This window comes from Hyperoodon ampullatus (genome assembly GCF_949752795.1).
Source record: "Hyperoodon ampullatus genome assembly, chromosome: 2".
Lineage (NCBI taxonomy): Eukaryota > Metazoa > Chordata > Mammalia > Artiodactyla > Ziphiidae > Hyperoodon > Hyperoodon ampullatus.
The window spans coordinates 82790619-82814820 of record NC_136915.1 but is presented as its reverse complement, the minus strand read 5'-3'; the positions used below and the strand labels follow the sequence as shown (position 1 = coordinate 82814820).

The following is a 24202-nucleotide window of genomic DNA, read 5'->3' as shown; positions in this document are numbered from 1 at the left end:
CCCGCAAGCTGTGTGGCGTGGCCAAAGGAAAAAAAAATGTTTAGTTTTTGGCTCGTTGTTTATCAAAGCTACTTAACAAAAGTATTCAAGTCTTTTTTGGAGGAGTTGGGTCTTAAAACTAAAGTTGGACTAAAATTTTCTTCTGCCTTGGATAGCTGTAGAGATTTGTTTTCTTAATATAGCAAATTATCTAAATTTTTCCTGAATTTTAGAAAAGATTTTTAAGGCAAATAAAACTACCATTTTTGTTTTTAAACTTTCTAAATAGTCCCCTTTGGTTAAGCTGTAGAATTATTTAATTTAGGATGGATATCTGATTTGTGATATAGAGTGGGAAATCTCTTCATAAATTTATTCATGGAAGGCAGAGTATTCTTTTCTTTTAATGGTGTGACATAGAATACTTGTTTACTCTGTTATTACTGTGTACTGTGGACCCTGGGTGCCCCTTCACTAATATTACTATCAGAAGTTCTCTAGGGCATCAGCTATTAAAGAGTTATTGGAAGAGCGTCCTTTTACATTCAGTAAAACCACCACTGGCTTTAAGGGTAATAAGAGAGAGAATTTCTAACAGCTCTTTTGATATATAATGTACATAATAAAGTACACATACTTAACGCGTACAATTTGATAAGTTTTGACATATGTATGTACCTGTGAAATTATCAACCAAATCAAGAAAATGAACATATCTATTATCTGCCTTTCTATCCCCAGATAGCTGTTGATTTGCCTTTGGTCACTGTAGATGAGTTTGCATTTTCTACAGTTTTATAGAAATAGAATCATACAGTATGTACTCTTTTTTAATGGGTTATTTCACTAGCATAATTTTTATGTTGTAGCACATATGAATACTTCATTCCTTTTTTTTGCTTAGTAGTATTCCATTGTATGGATATATCACAGTTTACCTACTCACCTGTTGTGAAATGCTGTAAACATTTGTGTATAAACCTTTGTATAGATTTATGCTTTCATTTCTCCTGAGTAGATACCTAGTAATGGGATGGCTGGTTTATATGGTAGGTGTACATTTAATTGTCAAACTGTTTTCCAAAGGGCCTATAGTTTTCCACATTCTCATCATCAGTGTATGAATATGTCAGCTCTTCTACATCCTTACCAATGCTTGGTACAGTCAGTCTTTTAATTTTAGCCATTCTAATAGGTATTTGTATCTTGTGGTTTTAATTTTCATTCCCCTAATGGTGTTGAGCATCTTTTTATGTGCTTATTTGCCATTGGTATGTCATCTTTGATTAAATGTCTGTCTGAAATTTTTGCCCATTTAAAAAAATTAGGTTGTTTGCTTTTGTATTATTATTTCTTATTATTGTTTTAAGAGTTCTTTATATATTTCAGGTGCAAGTCCTTTATCCATATATATGTTTTTCAAATATATTTTTGCAGTCTGTGGATTATTCTCTTAGCATTATCTTTTTTTTTTTTTTTTTTTTTTTTTTGTGGTACGCGGGCCTCTCACTGTTGTGGCCTCTCCCGTCACGGAGCACAGGCTCCGGACGTGCAGGCTCAGCGGCCATGGCTCACGGGCCCAGCCGCTCCGCGGCATGTGGGATCTTCCCGGACCAGGGCACAAACCCGTGTCCCCTGCATCGGCAGGCGGACTCTCAACCACTGCGCCACCAGAGAAGCCCAGCATTATCTTTTGAAGAGCAAAAGTTTAAAATTGTGATTAAGTCCAATTTGAAGTTGTTCTTTTATGGACTTTGCTTTTGATGGCTCAAGGTCACACAGGTAGACTCCTGTGTTAGAGAAGTTTTATATTTTTAAGTTTTAGATTTACTGTTGTACATTTGAGTTAATTTATTTGTATGAAACAGAACATAGATCAAAGTTCAGTTTTTGAATATGCATGTTTAATTGTTTTTGTATTTGTTGAAAAGACTGTCCTTTCTCCACTTAATTACTTTTGCACTTTTGTCAAAAGTCAGCTGTCTGTATACGTTATGTGCTTATTTCTGGATTCTTTTTCTGTTCCACTGAGCTATTTGTCTACTTTAATGTTAGTATGACACTGTCTTGATTATTGTAGCTTTCTAATAAGTCTTGAAATCAGATAGTGTTAATCCTCCATCTTTGTTCTTTTGACTATTTTTGCTGTGTATCATACCCTTGTGAATTTTACATGAAGTAATTTGTGCAAAAATGCTTGCTGAGATTTTATACAGAATGCTGTTGAATTCCTAACAGTATTGCCTTCCACCCATGGACACAATATATTTCTCATTTACTTATTACTTGTGCATGGTATTGTTTTTGTAAATTTAAATTTTTTTTTTTTTTTTTTTTTTTGCGGTACGCGGGCCTCTCACTGTTGTGGCCTCTCCCATTGCGGAACACAGGCTCCAGACGCGCAGGCTCAGTGGCCATCGCTCACGGGCCTAGCCGCTCCGCAGCATGTGGGATCTTCCCGGATCAGGGCACGAACCTGTGTCCCCTGCATTGGCAGGTGGACTCTCAACCACTGCACCACCAGGGAAGCCCGTAAATTTAATTTTTGATTGTTCATTGCTACCATATAGAAATACAATCATTTTTCTTTTGTCATTCGTGTATCCTGCTGCCTTGATAAATTCACTTGTTCTGGTAGGTTTTGTTGTTTTTTTTAGATTCCATTAGATTTTCTACATAGATGAGCATGTGGTCTGTGAATAAAAGCATGTTTGTGTCTTCCTTTACAATATGGATGCCTTTTATATCTTTTTCTTGCCTTATTGCAACTGACTAGTACCTCCAGTACAAATTTGAGTGTAAGCGATGAACAGATAGCCTTGTTTTCCTGATCTTAAGGGGAAAGCATTAAATATGAAGTTAATTGTAGGTTTCTGTAGATGACTTTTATCAAATTGAAGAAGTTCCTTTCTATTTCTCATTTGCTGTGAGTTTATAAGAAACAGAAGTTGGATTTTGTCAAATGCTTTTCCTGAATCTTTTGAAATGATTACATTGTTTTCCTCTTTTAGTTTAATATGGCAAATTACATTGATTTTTAAATGTTAAACCAACTTTGCATTCCTAGGATAAACCCCTCTTAGTCATTATATACTGTCTTTATAAAGTATTGTTTACTGTCTTTATAAAATATTGTTGGATTTGATGTGCTAAAATTTTGTTTGGAATTTTTGCATCTATGTTCAGGAGGGAAATTGTTCTGTAGTTGTCTTCCGATGTCTTTGACCTTTATCTGTAATGTCTTGTGTCCTTGTAATGTCTTTGTGATCTTTCCTCTTTTCTAATATAAGTGTTTAGTGCTGTACGTTTCTCCTAAAGCTCTGCTTTAGCAACATCCCTTTAAATTTTATGGTCCTGAGTGTGGTCCGTTTTGATAAATATTTTATGTGCACTTGAGAAGATTGTGTATTTAGCTGTTGTTTGGTGGCATATTCTATAAATGTTAATTGATTCAAATTAATGGATAGTGTTATTCAAGTCTGCTGTATCTTTGCTGGTTTTATGTTTACTTGTTGTATCAGATATTGATGTCAGCTGTTGAGAGAGGAGTATTGAAACCTCCAACTATAATTGTGGATTTATTTCTCTTTAAATTTTATCAGTCTTTGTTTTCATGTAATTTGAAGTTTTATTATTGTGTATATAAACATTCAGAATTGTTATGTCCTGTTGTGAAATGCACTCATTATCCCTAGTAATATTGTTTGCTTAGAAATCTACTTTATCTCATCTAGTCACTGTAGCTTTCTTTTGAATAATGTTAAAATTTTATATATTTTTCCATCCTTTACTTTTATTCTATTTTTTTCTTTATCTTTAAAGTTTGTCAGTTAGACAGCATATAGTGGCTCTTGCTTTTTAAAATACAATCTGACAAGCTTTGCCTTTTAATTACAGTAATTAGATCACTTTTTAAAAAAATTATGACAAAATTTTATTTCTTGCTCACATTAATGTTCATCTCAAACTGCAGGCTGAGTACATTTTTGCTGCACACTTCTTCATTTCTGGACCAGTGACCAGCCCCTATGCAGGATAAACCAGACTCATGGCAAATAGTGGAAATATATCTTAAAGCATCTGCTAGAGAGTGATACACATAACTTCAACTCACATTTTATTGGCCAAAGCAGATCACATACTCACACTCCTTATAGAGTGAAGTGGGGATTAGAATCTTCTTGCTGGATCTTAGAAAATATATGCTTATTATTATTTCAGCACCTTTTCCAGTATTTTTATTGTATTGTTATTGTGCTCTTAATTATTCACATACCATAAAATCCATCCCTTTAAAGTGTACAATTTAGTGGTATTTTTAGTACACTCACAGAGTTCTGCAAACATTACCACTATCCAATTTCAGAACATTTTTATGACTCCCAAAAGAAACTTTGTACCCATTAGTCTCCCCTTTCCTCCCTCCTTCCAGCTGCTGGTAACCACTAATCTACTTTCTGTCTCCATGGATTTGCCTATTCTGGACATTTCATTGGTAGTCTTTTGTGACTAGCTTCTTTTACTTAACATAGTATTTTCTAGGTTTTGAGGAAAATAGATCATTTACATTTAATGTAATTCTTGATATGGTTATTTTTATATTTGTCATCTTGTTTTACTATTCTTTATCTTTTAATTTTTCGGCCTTTTGACTGAATGAAATGTTTATGATTCTGTTTTATCTTTTGTTGATTTATTGGCTATAACTTTTTGTTATTTTGCTGGTTGCTTTGCGGTTCATAGTATACATCCTTAACTAACTTAGCACAGTATGCCTTCAAGAGATCTCATACCATTTCACACGTAGTGTAAGAACTTAGAATAGTACATTTCCATTTCTCCTCTCCAATCCTTTGTGCTAGTTTTATCATGCATTTTGCTTTTGTATATGTTATAAAACCCATACTACATTATTATTTTTGCTTCAGTAGTCAATTATCTTCGAAATGAGATTGAAATAATAAGAAAAAAATCTTATATTTGCCTACATAGCTTCTATTTCTGGTGCTCTTTGGTTTTTTTTTTTTTTTTTTTTCTTTTTGTGGTACACGGGCCTCTCACTGTTATGGCCTCTCCCACTGCGGAGCACAGGCTCCGGACGTGCAGGCTCAGCAGCCATGGCTCACGGGCCTATAGTTGCTCTGCGGCATGTGGGATCTTCCTGGACCGGGGCACGAACCCATGTCCCCTGCATCGGCAGGTGGACTGTCAACCACTGTGCCACCAGGGAAGCCCCTTCAAAATTTTTTTGTTCCTTTCTATCCTCCTCCTCAGTGACTCTTAATTACACAAATATTAGGCCACTCGAAGTTGTTCCACAGTTCACTGATATCGTGTTCACTTTCTGGAAAATTTTTATTGCTTTGTATTCAAGTTCTCTATATTATGATCTGCCATGTCTAATTTGCCATTAATCCTATCCAGTGTGTTTTTCCATCTGTCACATTGTTCATCTCTAGAAGGTGGAGCTGAGTGTTGTTTGTATGTCTCTACTTAAGTTTTGAATATACAGGAATATAGTCTTAATAACTTTTAATGGCCTTGTCTGGTAGTTCTAACATTTCTATCAATACCAGTTTGCTTTTGATTAATTGCTTTTTCTTCTGATTGGTTATATTTTTCTGCTTCTTTGCATGCCTGATAATATTTGATTGGATGTCTCACATTGTGAATTTTACCTCACTTGGTTTGGCTGTTTTCCTATAAATATTCTTGAGCTTTGTTCAAGAATGCAGTTAAGTTACTTGGAAAGAATTTGCTCTGGAGTAATGTACAGCCTAGGGCTATTACTCCCTCCTACTGAGGCACGACCCTTTGTGTACTTTACCCAGTATGCCTTGAAACAGGTTTTCCAGCCTGGCCGGTGGGGACAGATACTATTCCTGGCCCTGTGTGAATGGTGGCCACTGTTAAATCTAATCTTTTCTGGTGGTTTTTTTCTCTAGCTTTGGGTAGTTTCCTTACAAACATGTGCTGATCAGTTCCCAGCTGAATTCTTAATGGGTATCCTCTGTCAATCTCTGAAGGTCTTGTTTGTGTACTTCTTACCTCTCTGATACTCTGTTCCTTGGACACTAGCCACTTTGGTCTCCTCATGCACTCAGCTCTGCTCAGTTGAGAAAGTTCACTAGGTTCTGTTGAATTCTTCCTACGCATGCCAGAATCTGGAAACTCTCTCATGGCAGGTAAGATGGCAGTCAAAGGTCTTACCCCACTTTTCTCCTGAGTTTCAGAAATTGCTGTCCATTGTTGCCTGTTGGCCAAAGTCTTATATATTCTGAATATTAACTCTGCTCAGCTTTAAAAAAATTGATTGCTGAGGTAGTTGTTGAAATTTTTGCTTTCACATGACCTGTCCTCAGGTTTGGTCCCTTTCTGTTGATATGGAGACAGAAAATAGAGACGTGAAAGAAATTACCTGGAAATAGAATTTACAAGCTAGAGATTTTGAGCCTGGCCCAAATGAACACCTAGAAGAAGACCTAATGTTAGCCCATTCAAACCTGGCAATAGAAATTGTCCCCTTCTGATTATTGTTTCCTAGAAAGTGCTTTTAAAGGGTTTTCTTCGACTCTCAGCATTTGATGGGTAAGATAGAAAGCTTGGTGTGCCACATGATGATAACTTTATGTGGGTTTTATGTGTGTATTGGTATTAACTTTATGCCCCTTTGCTTATTACATTTGAAAGATTTAGAGCAAAGTCTTTTGGTTGAGGTTTTAGGAGGAGGTAGTTTTCTAGCATACTATGTAGATTGGCAAAGTTTCTTGGGTAAGATGAATTTGGAAGTGGCTCATGAAAGAGCAAAGTGGAGTGTTGGGTTGTGTGAAGGCAGTTATGAGCAAATAGATGCTCACAGAAAACAAAGTGGCGGGGACTCTTAAAGAGAACAAAAGGAGGTGTATGGTGTGGAAAACTTAGTGGAATATAAAACCAGGGCAGGACTGGCGAAGTAAAACACTTATAGATAGTGCTAAAGGATGTAAAGAATTTATAAGTTTTGAATTGGTTCTTACATGGAAAAGTAGTTTGCACAAAAGATAACTTTGGCCCTGAGTTTGTAAGTGACCAAAGTTGAATTTATTTTTATGGTTATGATCAATAATTACTGTATAACTAAAATATAGAAAACACCATATAAAAATTGTTGCAAGTGATGTGTGTATAGATGAACTTTTTCTCAAGTAATTCACAATTTATTCCAGAGTACTAGATGTGCTTGGCATATAGGTTAACAATTAAATAATAATTGTTAGAATTGTTTAAAGATGTCTAGAAAAGAGATTTTGACAAGTAAGACTTTGAAGAAGTAAAAGAAGCAGAGGGTTTACACCCTTTGTTCTTGTGTGGAATTACTCAAAACTTTGTACTTTTTTGAGTTCACATTTTGAGTCTCTCACTCTTTTTAAAAAAATCATTAAAACTCAGAATCCATGGGAAGGATTTATGTGTAGAGAATGGGTAAATGTAGCAATATTTTGTTTTGCCTTAGGAGAACAATCCTGGTGGAAAAACACATCTTTCTGACTTTAATAAAAAATAAAATGACAAACACTAAGATCTAGCTCACCTTCCTCTGTTCTGCTCTAGTACCCCAGCAATGTATTAAGTCCAAGAAAAAAATTGCAAGAATAATAAACTAAATTTTCTCTGACCACTTCTGTGGTTTGTAACATAGATATGCAAGTTATGTATCTAAAGTAAAAATTGAGACACTACTGTTACTTCTAACAGGGGAGATGCTTTTATTTAGGATTTCTTCTTCTCTTTTGCAAATGTAGATGAATCTCTTGTGTTGTTTAACCATCTTTGAATGAGAAAGAGTAAAATTCTTTGGCAGTATTTTAGAAAATTAAAATTGAAGAAACATGAAAATACCAAATTCTATAAAGAAACTGTTTTTCCTTCCCATAGTTTTACTGCAGTTATCACTTTCTAAAAATCAGTGCATCTGGCAACCCCAGGAAAATGTGAAGAAATGGTTCAATACAATGTCAAAGATCTGTTTGATGAAAGTTAATTATTGATAGCCTTGAAGTTGAAATGGGACAGCTATTTTTTTTTCTGTGTTAAATGTGTTTTTCATTTTCAAAATACAAAGGCTTTGGCTGAGATGAATTTAAGAAGGTAAGGTTCAAGCGTAATAGCAATGCATTTTAATTAAGGAGGGGAATAGTGCTAATTTAAATTTTAAACGGGCTATTATTTTTGTGGTTTAAAAGTTTGACATTGCAACCATGTTTGTTTCCTTTTGCATTCTGTTATTTAGAATCAGATTTTACTTTTTAGCAGATTTTGGGGGGTGAAATATGAGGATGAGGAAATGGTTCTTCTAAACTAAAGTAAATGTATTTTATTTATTTTTTTAAATATGGTAAGCAGGAATCTTTGAAGCCTCAATTTATATATCTTTGTATCCTACCAATATCTAAGTCTACACTGTCCAATATGGAAGCCATTAGCCATATGTGACAGTTGAGCTCCTGAAATGTTGCTGGTCTAAATTCTGATGGGCTGTAAGAGTAAAATATACTCTAGATTTTGAAAAGCTGATTTGGGGGGGGGGGAGAATCTCATTAATTAAAAAAATTTTGATTACATACTAAAAATACGTAATATTTTGACTATATTTGATAAAATAAATTATTTAAATTAATTGCAACTATTTCTTTATACTTTAAATTTGGCTATTAGAATATTTAAAATTATGTAGGGGCTTGCATTATATTTCTGTTGGACAGTGCTGATCTAGGTGATCTAACTTTTATGTTTATAATTTTACCACCACAGTATTACCTCAGTTTTCCTAAGGATACTCTCTATAACACAGCCATGAACATTTAAGGAAGTAGTAAAAAGCTTCTGAACAAAACATGTATTTTCAAGTCTTTGCGTTAAAAATTCATGTATTTTTAATCATAGGAGAAGCCTTTAGATCTTCACTCGAACTCTTTATTCTTTTTCTTTTCATAGGATTGTTTAAAATTTTTAATCCATTGTCTGATTTCCTGAGGAGTTTGATGATATGATTAATTAAAAGAATTTATTTTACTATTTCTGTTGCAGCTAGTTTAGCTTCAGTCTGCAATGTCTATGCTTTCTGTCTGGAATGTCTGCGTAAAGCAATCAGTAAACCATAAGTTTCTTTTTTTCAATTTTTTAAAACATCTTTATTGGATTATAATTGCTTTACAATGGTGTGTTAATTTCTGCTTTATAACAAAGTGAATCAGCTATACATATACATATATCCCCATATCTCCTCCCTCTTGCATCTCCCTCCCACCCTCCCTATCCCACCCTTCTAGGTGGTCACAAAGCACGGACCTGATCTCCCTGTGCTATGGGGCTGCTTCCCACTAGCTATCTATTTTACATTTGGTATTATATATAAGTCCATGCTACTCTCTCACTTGGTCACAGCTTACCCTTCCCCCTACCTGTGTCCTCAAGTCCATTCTCTACATCTACATCTTTATTCCTGTCCTGGCCCTAGGCTCTTCAGAACCTTTTTTTTTTTAGATTCTATATATATGTGTTAGCATAAGGTATTTATTTTTCTCTTTCTGACTTACTTCACTCTGTATGACAGTCTCTAGGTCCATCCACCTCACTAAAAATAACTCAATTTCATTTCTTTTTATGGCTGAGTAATATTCCACTGTATATATGTGCCACATCTTCTTTATCCATTCATCTGTTGATGGACACTTAGGTGGCTTCCATGTCCTGACTATTGTAAATAGAGCTGCAGTGAACAGTGTGGTACATGTCTCTTTTTGAATTATGGTTTTCTCAGGGTTTTTGCCCAGTAGTGGGATTGCTGGGTCACATGGTAGTTCTATTTTTAGTTTTTTAGGGAACCTCCATACTGTTCTCTAATCCATGAATTTGGTAAAGTAGCAGAATACAAAATTAAGGCACAGAAATCTCTTGCATTCCTATACACTAATGATGAAAATCTGAAAGAGAAATTAAGGAAACACTCCCATTTCCCATTGCAACAAAAAGAGTAAAATACCTAGGAATAAACCTACCTAAGGAGACGAAAGACCTGTATGCAGAAAACTATGAGACACTGATGAAAGAATAAGATGATACAGACAGATGGAGAGATATATCGTGTTCTTGGATTGGAAGAATCAACATTGTGAAAGTGACTAGACTACCCAAAGCAATCTACAAATTCAGTGCAATCCCTATCAAACTACCAATGGCATTTTTCACAGAACTAGAACAAAAAATTTCACAATTTGTATGGAAACACAAAATATCCCAAACAGCCAGAGCAATCTTGAGAAAGAAAAACAGAGCTGGAGGAATCAGGCTCCCAGACTTCAGACTATACTACAAAGCTGCAGTAATTAAGACAGTATGGTACTGGCACAAAAACAAATATAGATCAATGGAACAGGATAGAAAGCCCAGAGATAAACCCATGCACATATGGTCACCTTATTTTTGATAAGGGGGGCAAGCATATACAATGGAGAAAAGGCAGCCTCTTCAATAAGTGGTGCTGGGAAAACTGGACAGCTACCTGTAAAAGAATGAAATTAGAACGCTCCCTAAAACCATACACAAAAATAAACTCAAAATGGATTAAAGACCTAAATGTAAGGCCAGACACTATAAAACTCTTAGAGGAAAACATAGTCAGAACACTCTATGACATAAATCACAGCAAGATCCTTTTGACCCACCTCCTAGAGAAAAGGAAATGAAAACAAAAATAAACAAATGGGACCTAATGAAACTTAAAAGCTTTTGCACAGCAAAGGAGACCATAAACAAGAAAAAAGACAACCCTCAGAATGGGAGAAAATATTTGCAAATGAAGCAACTGACAAAGGATTAACCTCTAAAATTTACAAGCCTCTCATGCAGCTCAATATCAAAAAAACAAACAATGCAAGCCAAAAATGGGTAGAAGACTTAAATAGACATTTCTCCCAAGAATATATACAGATTGCCAACCATCAGTTTCTGATCAGAATATTTGAGAGGGGGCTGCAAGACTCCTGCATTCCCCTTCTCTGAGATCTCATCTTGAAACAAAAGCCAAAGAAAACCCTTATGCTTTCAGAACTGGAGAGATTCTTGTCGTTGAGGCACCTCCCTCCTGAGTTGTCTCTGAATTGTTTCCTGTGCTAATTCCTTGTCTTTTCTCTTAATTGTCCCTTCTTGTTTCTCTTGTTCTGAGACTTGTATATGTGCTTGATGATGTTGCTGTGAAAGGGTGTGACTCCTGTGAGTCAGACGTGTATTTTGTTGCTATTGATTTGCCTTTCTTTTAGCCAGCAAGCTGCTGTCTTTCTCCGTGCACTTTCATATCCTGTTTGTTTGGTGTAACATTACAAGAGTGTTTGAACCCTATGTTTGAAAAGTTGCTCCCTCTGCAATAAAGTGCCAGTGTATTTAGCTTTCCAAGTGTTTTTCTTGTATAGCAGCTTTCTTCCTTAGCTTTCTTAGATCTTCCCTTAGTTCTTTATAAATTAACTTAGCAGTTTACACATTCCCAAATGGCATGTTGACCTGTCGTTTTTGTATCCTGCTCTCTTATTTCTGGTATCCATAGGAAGGCATTATACTGAGTACAGCAGGATATTCAAAAAGTTTGTCAAATAATTGCCCAATTTCCATTTGTAGACTTTTCAACTTCTGGACTTCTTATCTATATGGATAAGTCTCACAAGTACTTCTATTCCAAATAACCCAAAAGAGAACCCATTCTTTATCTTCTCCTCCTTTGTATTTTTCATAGTATTGTAGTAAGTAGAGGTTTTTTTTTCTTTCATGTTTATCAAATATGTCCTGCTATATACATAAGCTACTTTTTTTTTTTCATGTACCCATCATTGAAGTGCACAGAGTACCATTTTCCTCAGATAGGTGATCCCTTGGTGAGGTGAAGGTTCACTTCTCAGTAGGAGCAATATGGTGAAGGTAATCTCTCTAAAATAAGACCCAAAGACCCTGATTACTCTCTTTGTTGGCATATTCCCTTGTTCTCACTTTAGTCCCTAGTCCTATCTATTAGGGAACTGGAAATGCTTTCTCTCTGCCAAATATTCTAAGCTTCTGCAAGCAAACAATCCTAGACTTTTTCCATCCTTGATACTATTTGAAGTCCAACTGATAATTGGCTTTAGCACCTCCACCTCAGATAATGTGGAGCTGTAACCATTTTGAATGTGGCCCTTAGAGCTGGAGGTACAGAGATTTGGAATTGCTTAGCTAGGAGACCGAGGACTATGTATTTATTCTCCAGTCAGTAGAGATTCAACTCTGATGTCGTAGTCTGGCAGCATTCTAGGAGGATGAATAAATTTGGGCCTCTGAATTATTGTATAGCAGCAGGCCACACATACCTATGGGGAATGCCTTTGATTATAGCATACAGTATTCCTACCAGGCCAGTATTCTTTTCCTTAATTTGATAAATTTCTTCTTATTAGTCATAAGGAAATTATGATGGGGTGGGAAGGTAGTTTCCTTTTATTTATTTATTTTTTTAATTACAGTAAATCCATGCAAGGCAGTGAAGCCATGTGCTCTGGGAAGAGGAAGATAACTGAATAAGTTTTGAACAGACTTCTCACTAGCCCATGGATCATGAGTAATGTTGTATTACCACTTTCTCAATTGCCAGGCTAAAGTCTTTGGAAACATTTTCAGGCAGTGTGCCTCTACTACCATGTCAAGAGTATTTTAATTCAATTTAAACTAGGTGGCAACCTGTCTAGGAGTCTTCCTGAGGTTTTTTTTTTTTTTTTTTTTTAATCACTGCTTTTAGGAAAAAGAAATAAAAGTATATGATTCTAATTACACATTCTGTAAGGTCTACCTATTCTTAATTAGTATGTAAATTCTTCTCCTGCATACCATGACTAAGTAGCTAGTGGGGAGAGACTTGATAGTATCAATTCAAGTGTTACTTCTTTTGGAAAATGTTAACGTTTTCTCAGAAGGATTTCATTGTATCCATAGCACTGGAAAAAAATTATAAAGTTTTTCCTTAGAAAATTCTAAATTTTGATAGAGTGACCAACAAATTTGAAAAAAGAGAAAGGAAGTAGTGTTCATACTTACCTTTCTTTATGAAATAGATACACTTAATATATAAAAAACAGTTACTGTTTTTTGTGATAGTAATAGTCATGGTTTTTAAAACAATTCTGAAGGGCTTCTAGTAATAAAAAGCAGTAGTTTCTCACCTAATTCTCACTACCCCTAATGTCATTAACCAGAGAGAGTATTTTTAATACATTTTTATAAAGTTGATGTATAATTTGCAACAGAGAAATGCACAATTCTTAAGTGTACAGTTAGAGCTTTGATAGATGTATACACCTGTGTATAACCCACAGGCCATTAACAGGGAGACAATTTCTGTCATCTTAGAATATTCATTTGTGCCCTTTTTAGCAACCCCACCACCTGAAACTTTTCATCTGATTTTTATTGCCATGGATATATTTCGTTCTTTTTTCGATATAACAGCATTTGGGGGCTATAATTCATATACTGCAGTTCACACATATGAAGTGTACAATTGAGTGTTTTTTCATATATTCACAGAGTTGTGCAACCAATCACCACAATCAATTTTAGAACATTTTCATCACCCCCAGAAGAAACTTTGTATCCATTAGCAGCCACTGCCCATTCCTCCTTGTTCCCCTTACTCCCACTCCAGTCCTCAGCAACATCTAATCTACTTTCTGAATTCTAGCTATTTCCTATAAATGGAATCATACAATATGTTTCCTGTTGTGACTGGTTCTTTCACTTAGCATAGTGTTTTCAAGGTTCATCCATGTTGTAACATGTATCACTACTTCATTTATTTTCAAGACTGAATGATATTACACCTTATGGATATACCAGTGTTTTTATTCATTCGGCACTTGATGGACATTTGAACTGTTTCCACTTTTTGGCTATTATGAATAATACTGCCATGAAAATTCGTTGTATAAGTTTTGTGTGGACATAGATTTTCATTTTTCTTGAATATATACCTAAGAGTGGAATGGCTGACTCGTATGGTAATTCTATGTTTAACCATTTAAGGAATTGCCAGACTATTTCCCGAAGTGGTTTTAACCACTTTCTATTCCCATCAGTAGTGTCTGAGGGTTCCTGTGTCTCCATATCTTCACCAACACTTATTATTTGTCCTTTCGATTATAGCCATACTAGTGGTTGTGAAGTGGTGTGTTGTTATGGTTTTGATTGACATTTCCCTAATCATTAGTGATGTTGAGCATCTTTTTATGTGTTTATTGGCCATTTCTATATCTTTGGAGAATTGTCTATTCTTACTCTGTGCCCGTTTTATTTATTTTTTATTTTTTTTAATGATTGCTTTATTTTTTTTAATTAATAAATTTTTGCCTGCCTTGAGTCTTCGTTGCTGCGCACAGGCTTTCTCTAGTTGCGGCAAGCGGCGGCTACTCTTTGTTGCGGAGCATGGGCTCTATGTTCACGGGCTTCGGTAGTTGTGGCACATAGGCTCAGTAGTTGTGGCTCGCGGGATCTAGAGCGCAGGCTCAGTAGTTGCGGTGCACAGGCTTAGTTGCTCTGCGGCATGTGGGATCTTCCAGGGCTCGAACCCGTGGCTCCTGCACTGGCAGGTGGATTCTCAACCACTGTGCTACCAGGGAAGTCCCTGTACCCATTTTTAAATTGGTTTGTTTGTCTTTTTCTTATTGAGTTGTAAGAGTTATTTATGTGTTCTAGATACAAGACTCATGGGTTACAAATATTTTTCCCATTCTGTGGGTTTTCTTTTCACTTTCTTTTTATTTTATTTATTTTTTATTATTTTTTCATTTTTTAAATTATTTATTTATTTTAATTTATTTATTAGTTTTGGCTGTGTTGGGTCTTCGTTGCTGCGCACGGGCTTTCTCTAGTTGCGGCGAGCGGGGGCTACTCTTTGTTGCGGTGTGCGGACTTCTCATTGCGGTGGCTTCTCTAGTTGCAGTGCATGGGCTCTAGGCACGTGGGCTTCAATAGATGCAGCGCGTGGGCTCAGTAGTTGTGGCTCATGGGCTCTAGAGCGCAGGCTCAGCAGTTGTGGCGCACAGGCTTAGTCACTCCACAGCATGTGGGATCCTCCCAGACCAGGGCTCAAACCTGTGTCCCCTGCATTCGCAGGTGGATTCTTAACCAGTGCACCATCAGGGAAGTCCCTGTTTTCACTTCCTTGATGGCATCCAGTGAGGTACAAAACATTTAAAACTTTGATGAGTCCAATTTATATATATTCTTTATTGTTACTTATGCTTTTGGTGTCATGTTTAGGAAGACTTTTCTTCTACAATATGTGAAGACTTGTTCTTGCACTTCTTATAAGTGGAATCATATAGCATGTATTTGTCTGCATCAGGCTTCTTTCACCTAATGTTTATAAGATTCATGTATGTATCAATGTTTGTTTCTTTTTATTGCTGAATAGTGTTGCAGTGAATGAATATATCACAATTTGATTATTTTTCTGAATATTGGGGTTGTTTCTGGGCTTTGGCTATTATGAATAAAGCTCTTCTGAATGTTCAATTGCAAGTCTTTTTCTGGATGTAGGTTTTCATTTCTCTTGCTGTGTCATATAAAAATATGTTTAACTTTGTAAAGAATTGCCAAAAAAATCTGAAAGTGAAATCAAGAAAGCACTCCCATTTACCATTGCAACAAAAAGAATAAAATATTTAGGAATAAACCTACCTAAGGAGACAAAAGACCTGTATGCAGAAAATTATAAGACACTGATGAAAGAAATTAAAGATGATACAAATAGATGGAGAGATATACCATGTTCTTGGATAGGAAGAATCAACATTGTGAAAATGACCCTACTGCCCAAAGCAATCTACAGATTCAGTGCAATCCCTATCAAACTACCACTGGCATTTTTCACAGAACTAGAACAAAAAATTTCACAATTTGTATGGAAACACAAAAGACCACGAATAGCCAAAGCAATCTTGAGAACAAAAAGCAGAGCTGGAGGAATCAGGCTCCCTGACTTCAGACTATACTACAAAGCTACAGTAATCAAGACAGTATGGTACTGGCATAAAAACAGAAATATAGATCAGTGGAACAGGATAGAAAGCCCAGAGATAAACCCATGCACATATGGTCATCTTATCTTTTTTTTTTTTTTTTTTGTGGTACACGGGCTTCTCACTGTTGTGGCCTCTCCCGCTGTGGAGCACAGGCTCCAGACACGCAGGCTCAGCAGCCATGGCTCACGGGCCTAGCTGCTCCGTGAAATGTGGGATCTTCCCGGACCTGGGCACGAACCTGTGTCCCCTGCATCGGCAGGCGGACTCTCAACCACTGCGCCACCAGGGAAGCCCTGGTCACCTTATCTTTGATAAAGGAGGCAGGAATGTACAGTGGAGAAAGGACAGCCACTTCAATAAGTGGTGCTGGGAAAACTGGACAGCTACCTGTAAAAGTTTGAGATTAGAACACTCCCTAACACCATACACAAAAATAAACTCAAAATGGATTAAAGACCTAAATGTAAGGCCAGACACTATAAAACTCTTAGAGGAAAACATAGGCAGAACACTCTATGACATAAATCACAACAAGATCCTTTTTGACCCACCTCCTAGAGAAATGGAAATAAAAACAAAAATAAACAAATGGGACCTAATGAAACTTCAAAGCCTTTGCACAGCAAAGGAAACCATTAACAAGACCAAAAGACAGCCCCGAGCATGGGAGAAAATATTTGCAAATGAAGCAACTGACAAAGGATTAATCTCCAAAATTTACAAGCCTCTCATGCAGCTCAATAACAAAAAAACAAACAACCCAATCCAAAAATGGGCAGAAGACCTAAATAGATATTTCTCCAAAGAAGATATACAGAGTGCCAACAAACACATGAAAGAATGCTCAACATCATTAATCATTAGAGAAATGCAAATCAAAGCAATGAGATATCACCCCACACCAGTCAGAATGGCCATCATCAAAAAATCTAGAAACAATAAATGCTGGAGAGGGTGTGGAGAAAAGGGAACACTCTTGCACTGCTGGTGGGAATGTGAATTGGTATAGCCACCATGGAGAACAGTATGGAGGTTCCTTAAAAAGCTACAAATAGAACTACCATATGACCCAGCAATCCCGCTACTGGGCATATACCCTGAGAAAACCATAATTCAAAAAGAGTCATGTAGCAAAATGTTCATTGCAGCTCTATTTACAATAGCCAGAAGATGGAAACAACCTAAGTGTCCATCATCAGATGAATGGATAAAGAAGATGTGGCACATATATACAATGGAATATTACTCAGCCATAAAAAGAAATGAAATTGAGTTATTTATAGTGAGGTGGATGGACCTAGAGTCTGTCATACAGAGTGAAGTAAGTCAGAAAGAGAAAGACAAATACCATATGCTAACACATATATATGGAATCTAAGGGAAAAAAATGTCATGAAGAACCTAGGGGTAAGACAGGAATAAAGACACAGACCTACTAGAGAATGGACTTGAGGATATGGGGAGGGGGAAGGGTAAGCTGTGACAAAATGAGAGAGTGGCATGGACATATATACACTACCAAATGTAAAATAGATAGCTAGTGGGAAGCAGCCGCATAGCACAGGGAGATCAGCTCGGTGCTTTGTGACCACCTAGAGGGGTGGGATAGGGAGGGTGGGAGGGAGGGAGACGCAAGAGGGAAGAGATATGGGAACATACATATATGTATAACTGATTCACTTTGTTATAAAGCAGAAACTAACACACCATTGTAAAGCAATTATACTCCAATAAAGATGTAAAAAAAAAAAAAAAAGAATTGCCAAACAGTTCTTCAAAGTGGTTGAACTCTTACATACTCCTGACATGGTTATATGAAAGTCACAACTGCTCCCATCTTTAGCCACACTTGGTATGACCAATCTGTAGAATTGTAGCCATTCTAATGTGTACATAGTGTGGTTTTAACCTGGGTTTCCCTGGTGACTAAGGATGTTGAATGTTTTTCAGTTGCTTATTGACCACTTGACTGTTTTGTTTTGGAAAGTGTCAGTTTAAGTCTCTTACTCATTTTTAAAAAGATGTGTTGTTTGCCTTCTTAATTATCAATTTTAAGTGTTCTTCATGTACTCTGGATACCAATCTTTTGTTATATGCATATGTTGAGGATTTTTTTTTTTCAGTTTGTGACATACATTTTCATTTTCTTAAAACAGAGCTTTTTAAGTTTGAAGTCCAATTTAGTATTTCTTAAATCTGTTTTTTCCTTTATTGTTAGTGTATCCTTGTGTCCCGTTAACAAATTTTGCCTATTCCAAGGTTGTGAAGACTTTTTCCTGTTTTCTTCTAAGAGTTATATAGTTTTAGGTTTTATATTCAGGCCTATTGTCCATTTTGAGTCATTTTTTTAATATGTGAATTAAGGCAGAGACAATATAATGTAATGTCTTTACTTGGAATATTTCATTTGTAAATGTTTTTCACAGTTTTGTATATTTGTTTATGTTACTTATTTCATTGTCCTCTGAAGGTGAACTGCTTAACCCTTTTGTCTAATCTGCTCATGAATTCTTGGCTTTCCTGCTTATACTTAAAGTTACAATGTGGGGATCTCTGAGACCCTTCTGACTCTTAAAAAAAAAAAGAAAACTTCTATTTGGGTACTTTTTCATCTATACTTTCATTATATCTCAAATTTATGTTTAGCTTAGGAAATACCATTATTTTCTTTTTAACTGCATGTCTCTTTGTTAATGGTAGTGGTGCAATTTAATTATTTGGCATATAGCAAGCATTCAGTGAGTAAGTGAAATGAAGAACTTAGGTTCAGGTTATTTCTGTAAAGTTTGTTTCTGTATTCCATTTATAATTCTTAAGGTTTAGAGTCATACATAAAATTACTTATATACATACACTAATTTTTTCATAAGATATATTATGGACTTACTAAAATAACATGGGAAAAATAGTATTTAAAGCAAAACATTATCATTAATTAGTTTTTTCTTTTTTATACAAATTTATTTTATTTATTTATTTTTGGCTGCATTGGGTCTTCGTTGCTGCACGCGGGCTTTCTCTAGTTGCGGCGAGCGGGGGCTACTCTTCCTTGTGGTGGGCGGGCTTCTTCTTGCGGTGGCTTCTCTTGTTGCGGAGCATGGGCTCTAGGTGTGCGGGCTTCAGTAGTTGTGGCTTGCGTGCTTTAGAGCGCAGGCTCAGTAGTTGTGGAGCACGGGTTTAATTTCTTCGCAGCATGCGGGATCTTCCCGGACCAGGGCTCAAACCCATGTCCCCTGCATTGGCAGGCGGATTCTTAACCACTGCACCACCAGGGAAGTCCTAATTAGTTTTTTCTGATAAAGAATATTTATAGCAAAGAGTTGACCCTGAATTTGGCTGTTTTGTAAGTTTTTCTGTTCCTAGGAATATTTGGGACATTTTATTTAATTTATTGTTGCCATAAAAATGTATTAAATTATCCCATGAATAAGGATAGAATGAGTACAGTTTATATTACTGTGTTATTGGATATGACTATCTGGTATTTGACAGTATTTTTTAATATGGGGATTTTGATTTTATTTCAATTCAGTCAGTGTTCAGTGTACTTTGTATTGAGCTAAATACAAAGATGATATGAAGGGATATAAAGATGAGCAAGATATAAATCTGGCTCACAAAGGGTGTTTTTATAATCTCCTAGGTATAATTTGACTCATACGTTTCTTTTCTTAATTAGTTTTTTTATATCATAAATTAGTATTGGGAGCATTTCTTGTCTAAGCAGATTATTTTCTGAAGGAGTTACTGGAAGTAAATAGTAGCCATGTTAAATACCCAAACAGATGTTTTAATAATCTATTGAATGACATATAATTTACATCTTTATAATGATAGAGCCACATTTTTCCAGCCTTTTTTTTTAATAGCCTGTGTACATGTGAAAGAAATAATGGATTTGATGTTGTAATGAGTCATGGAATGGATCTCTGAAATTATCTTAACCCATCATTCTACAGATAAGGAAGAGGCCTTAAACAGGGCCTTAAGAGTAAAGACGTTTCAGTTTAAAAGCTCAAGTCCAATAATAAGTGGCAGCTGTTAGTTGGCCTGAGTTTTTGGGAGATAGTAGGGATTATGGAGAGTTAGTGGATTAAAGTCCTTTCTCATTTAAAGGGAGAAGCTCCTATTCTGCTACATCCTGTTGTTTCTGTTTAGGAATGTGGGCCTAGTTTTGCCCTATCTTTTTATTTTTCAAGAAAATCCAGAATTGTAAATAAATATAAATATATGTGTATATAAACATAAATGAAATCTCCTCATTTTAGTTTTAGTAATAATTCATTTTTTTACTCAAACATTGCATGGGCCAAACAAAACACTTTTTGTTTGGGCAGGTTAGTTATGCTTCGGTAAAAGCAAAATGAAAAAAGACTAGGGATTTGATTAATTTGTGTGTCTGCCTTACTTTTTTAGCCCTAGACACATTGTAAACATGATAGGGTTAGTTCTTCCATGGAATTGGTTATACCTCTTCCAAGTAGTTTTTTTTTTCCTGAAGCCCTCCCAATCACTTTTCTCACCAGAAGATTTCTTTTAATTTGAATGTTTAGTGGTGATGAAGGGAAATTATGAGGGGACTAATAGTAAAATATTTAACATAATTTACTATTTCAAATTTTGAAATTGCTATGCTTAGTAGAAAAAATACAGCAGTTAATTTTATAGATGCCGACCAAATATTATTGAAATTATATATATTTTAAAACCATGGCTAAATTGCAGTAGTGAAGCTCTTAAGTATCATCATGTCATCTAGTGTCACAGTGAGATGTTGAGCAATTTTTAATTATGTTTTAGATTGTTAGAAACAGATAGTAAATCTTTAAGATCTGTAAATGGATCAAGAAGAAACAGTGGCTCCTCCCTTGTATCAAGTTCATCAGCCTCCAGCAACCTCAGTCACCTTGAAGAAGACTGTTGGATTCTTTGGGGGAGAATTGTTAATGAATGGGAAGATGTGCGCAAAAAGAAGGAAAAGCAAGTTAAGGTATTCATATTCTTTGCTTAAGTCCTTCCTCTTATCCCAAAGGGCATGAGGCATCAATTAATAGAGGATTAAAAAAAATCAGATTCTAGTACTTCCCAAGTGCTATGATGAAGAGGTCTGCTTTATATATTTGTGCCCATAGAAGTTTTGGTTTGTAACTATCAATTGTTATAGAGGTCTCCTAATTGTAGAAATATATATATAGCTGAAAATTATTTTAGATATTAAATTCTCTTATTTTATAGATTCAGAAATGGAAGTTGTGACATCCTACATCCTTCAGTTACCAGTATTTTACTTTTTTTATTTTAAAACATAAAACAACCCTTTGAAAGATGATGGTTACAGTGCCATCATCCACAGCTCTGCAGATTATCAGGTCCTTGATGCCTTTAGAAGCCATACTCTGAGTGAAATGACAAGAATTTATCCATGGCATTGTTGTCCCTCTGATCAGAACAGAATATACCCGTATCTTAGCCAAATCTTAGCCTTGGTTAAAAAGTTCCCTAGTCTTATTATAAAAGTAGTTGTGAATTATAAATTTGAGAAAGTCATTTACTCTATTCCAACCTCCAATAAGTCTTCTTTGGCTTTCAAGGTAGGAAGTCTAAATAAGTCACTTAAACATTTTTATTTTTATTTTTATTTGTAGGAACTTGTTCGTAAAGGGATACCCCATCATTTTAGAGCAATAGTTTGGCAACTTTTGTGCAGTGCACAAAGTATGCCAATTAAGGATCAGTATTCAGAACTCCTGAAAATGACCTCACCTTGTGAAAAATTGATCCGAAGGGACATTGCTAGAACTTATCCTGAACACAATTTTTTTAAGGAAAAAGATAGTCTTGGACAGGAGGTTTTGTTTAATGTAATGAAGGTAAGTTCGATTTATTCATTTTTTGAGATGAAATGAATTCTCAGGAGGTTGAAATTAAACATTTCTCATAATGAAGTATGAACTCACCCCAGTAATCAGTTGCTTTGGCAATAAATTTGACTTTAGCATAATTTTGGCTTTAATTCTGATGCTAGATTATTGTCTAGTTTGGAGAACTCTTAGAAAATTCCTCACATTGCTTGGTATTACTTGACTGAAATCAAATAACCTATAAATCACTATACATACCATAGAGAAGATCTTCCATGAGAATGAATAATTCACCTTCTATGAGTTTCACAATCTGGGAGCAAATTTTTTGCTTGCTGTGGCCAGCATTGCTAAGAGCTCTTAGCCCTTAAAAGTGTGTGCCATTGTAATTTTTTCTCCAGTGTTGCCTTTTCCCTTTGCATAATTCCTTTTCCTTCTAGCTACCTCTGTGAAATATTGATTTCTTATTAAATCATTTCAGTTTTGTCAGTGCTTTACCTTCATTCTACTCTAGATTGGATCTTTGTCACATATATATTTTTACTGATTTTTAAGCTTTGTCATTTTCCTGAGTATAAATTCCTTTATTTTCTTGTCCTTAGGAGTTGTCAGTTCCTAATTGGGAAATCATGAAAATAAAATTTTATGTAATAAATCATTTGCTTTTAAAATACTTACAGGATAGGATAACGTCTACAACAAAGCAAGCAAGAGCTTCTCTAAAAAATAAATGGTCTTTAATCCACCTTCTTACTGTCTTTAGGCTTTTAGAGAAGGAAGGTATGATATATCATGTTAAAGTATTTTGAACAACATTTTTTACTTTTTAGGCATATTCTTTAGTGGATCGTGAGGTTGGTTATTGTCAAGGAAGTGCTTTTATAGTTGGATTGTTGCTTATGCAGGTAAGTTAGTATAAGTATTAAATGTCCAATTAAGTTCTTTATTAAAGTTGGAGAACTTAAATATCATCCTTGTTTTAGTAAGTGGATATTGGGTATTTCCCCCTAAACATAGTCTAAATAGGAACATTTAGTTTGCATTTTAAAATATTAAAAGTGTTGAAAATAGCATACAATAGATATCCTGCCATTAAATCAAATTTCACCTTATCTACATTTGGACCATAATATTCTCTAAAGCCTGTATCTACTTTTAAATCTTAACTTATATGTCAATATTTAATGAAGAATAATCTTTTCCCAGCCAAGGAGGACTGATTAAAGTGTTGGTATGAAAATCTTATTTATGGAACTTCCCTGGCGGGTTCTATCGCTGGTTGGGGAACTAAGATCACACATGCCGTGCGGCGCAGCCACGAAAAAAAAAAAGAAAGAAAGAAAGAAAAGAAAAGAAAATCTTACTTATGATGTGCAATGTCTTTGGAAATTTATACAGTAATTTTATTTATCACAGAGCTGAGGGCTTGTTATGCCTGTTTTACTATAGGCTCTAAAATAGAGGTACTCAGTCACTTTTACTGCCCTGGAGATATAACATGTATTTCCATTGGCAGTGACTTATTTTGGGCGGGGTGTTTTCAGAAGTCAAGGACAGGGACAATCAGTCATAACTTTGAAGGGAAATAGCATGTTGTGTTACCTCTCCAGCCTTATCGAAATTAAAAAAAAAAGTCTATCATACTCTATATTTAGTCTCAGACTAAAATATGATCTGAAAAGAAACCTTGGAGATAACTTCATTTGAGTCATGTAGGCTTGTTTTTGCAACTCATTTCTGTACTGAGTTCAGAACTCAGATTCTTATTAACTCAGTGTCAGAGAGAAAGTATGTAGCAACACATTGCTGTAAGACTCAAGTGTGCAGATTTCTTTATAATAAAGGGAATGACTGTAAAACAACTGGGTGATTGTTCTTCATGTTTATATTTTGCTTGGTGTCACACTTTTTCATTTTGTGACTATCCTTTAAATCTTTTTGAGAGGGACCCAGTGATAGTATTTTTTTTTACCTCCTTTTGGTCTTTTATTCAATCATTTCAACTTATTTTTTTTTTTTTTTTTTTTTTTTTTTTTTTTTTTTTTTTTTTTTGCAGTACACGGGCCTCTCACTGCTGTGGCCTCTCCCATTGCGGAGCACAGGCTCCAGACGTGCAGGCTCAGCGGCCATGGCTCACGGGCCCAGCCGCTGCGCAGCATGTGGGATCTTCCCGGACCGGGGCACGAACCCGTGTCCCCCGCATCGGCAGGCGGACTCTCAACCACTGCGCCACCAGGGAAGCCCTCAACTTATTTTTTTAAATATCACCATTTTTAAAACCTTCTC

General features: G+C 35.6%; 1 protein-coding gene across 7 annotated transcripts in view; it reads left to right on the top strand.

Moving 5' to 3' along the window:
• Positions 1-24202, top strand: part of EVI5 (ecotropic viral integration site 5) — a gene marked incomplete at both ends in the record, with an annotated part of 231451 nt that overhangs the window by 69535 nt on the left and 137714 nt on the right. For all 7 annotated transcript variants that reach the window (XM_079696539.1, XM_079696537.1, XM_079696536.1 and 4 more), the window contains 3 exons: positions 20856-21045; positions 21701-21925; positions 22747-22821. In XM_079696539.1, the coding sequence (XP_079552665.1) occupies positions 20856-21045; positions 21701-21925; positions 22747-22821 (490 nt within the window). The remainder of the gene's footprint in view (positions 1-20855; positions 21046-21700; positions 21926-22746; positions 22822-24202) is intronic.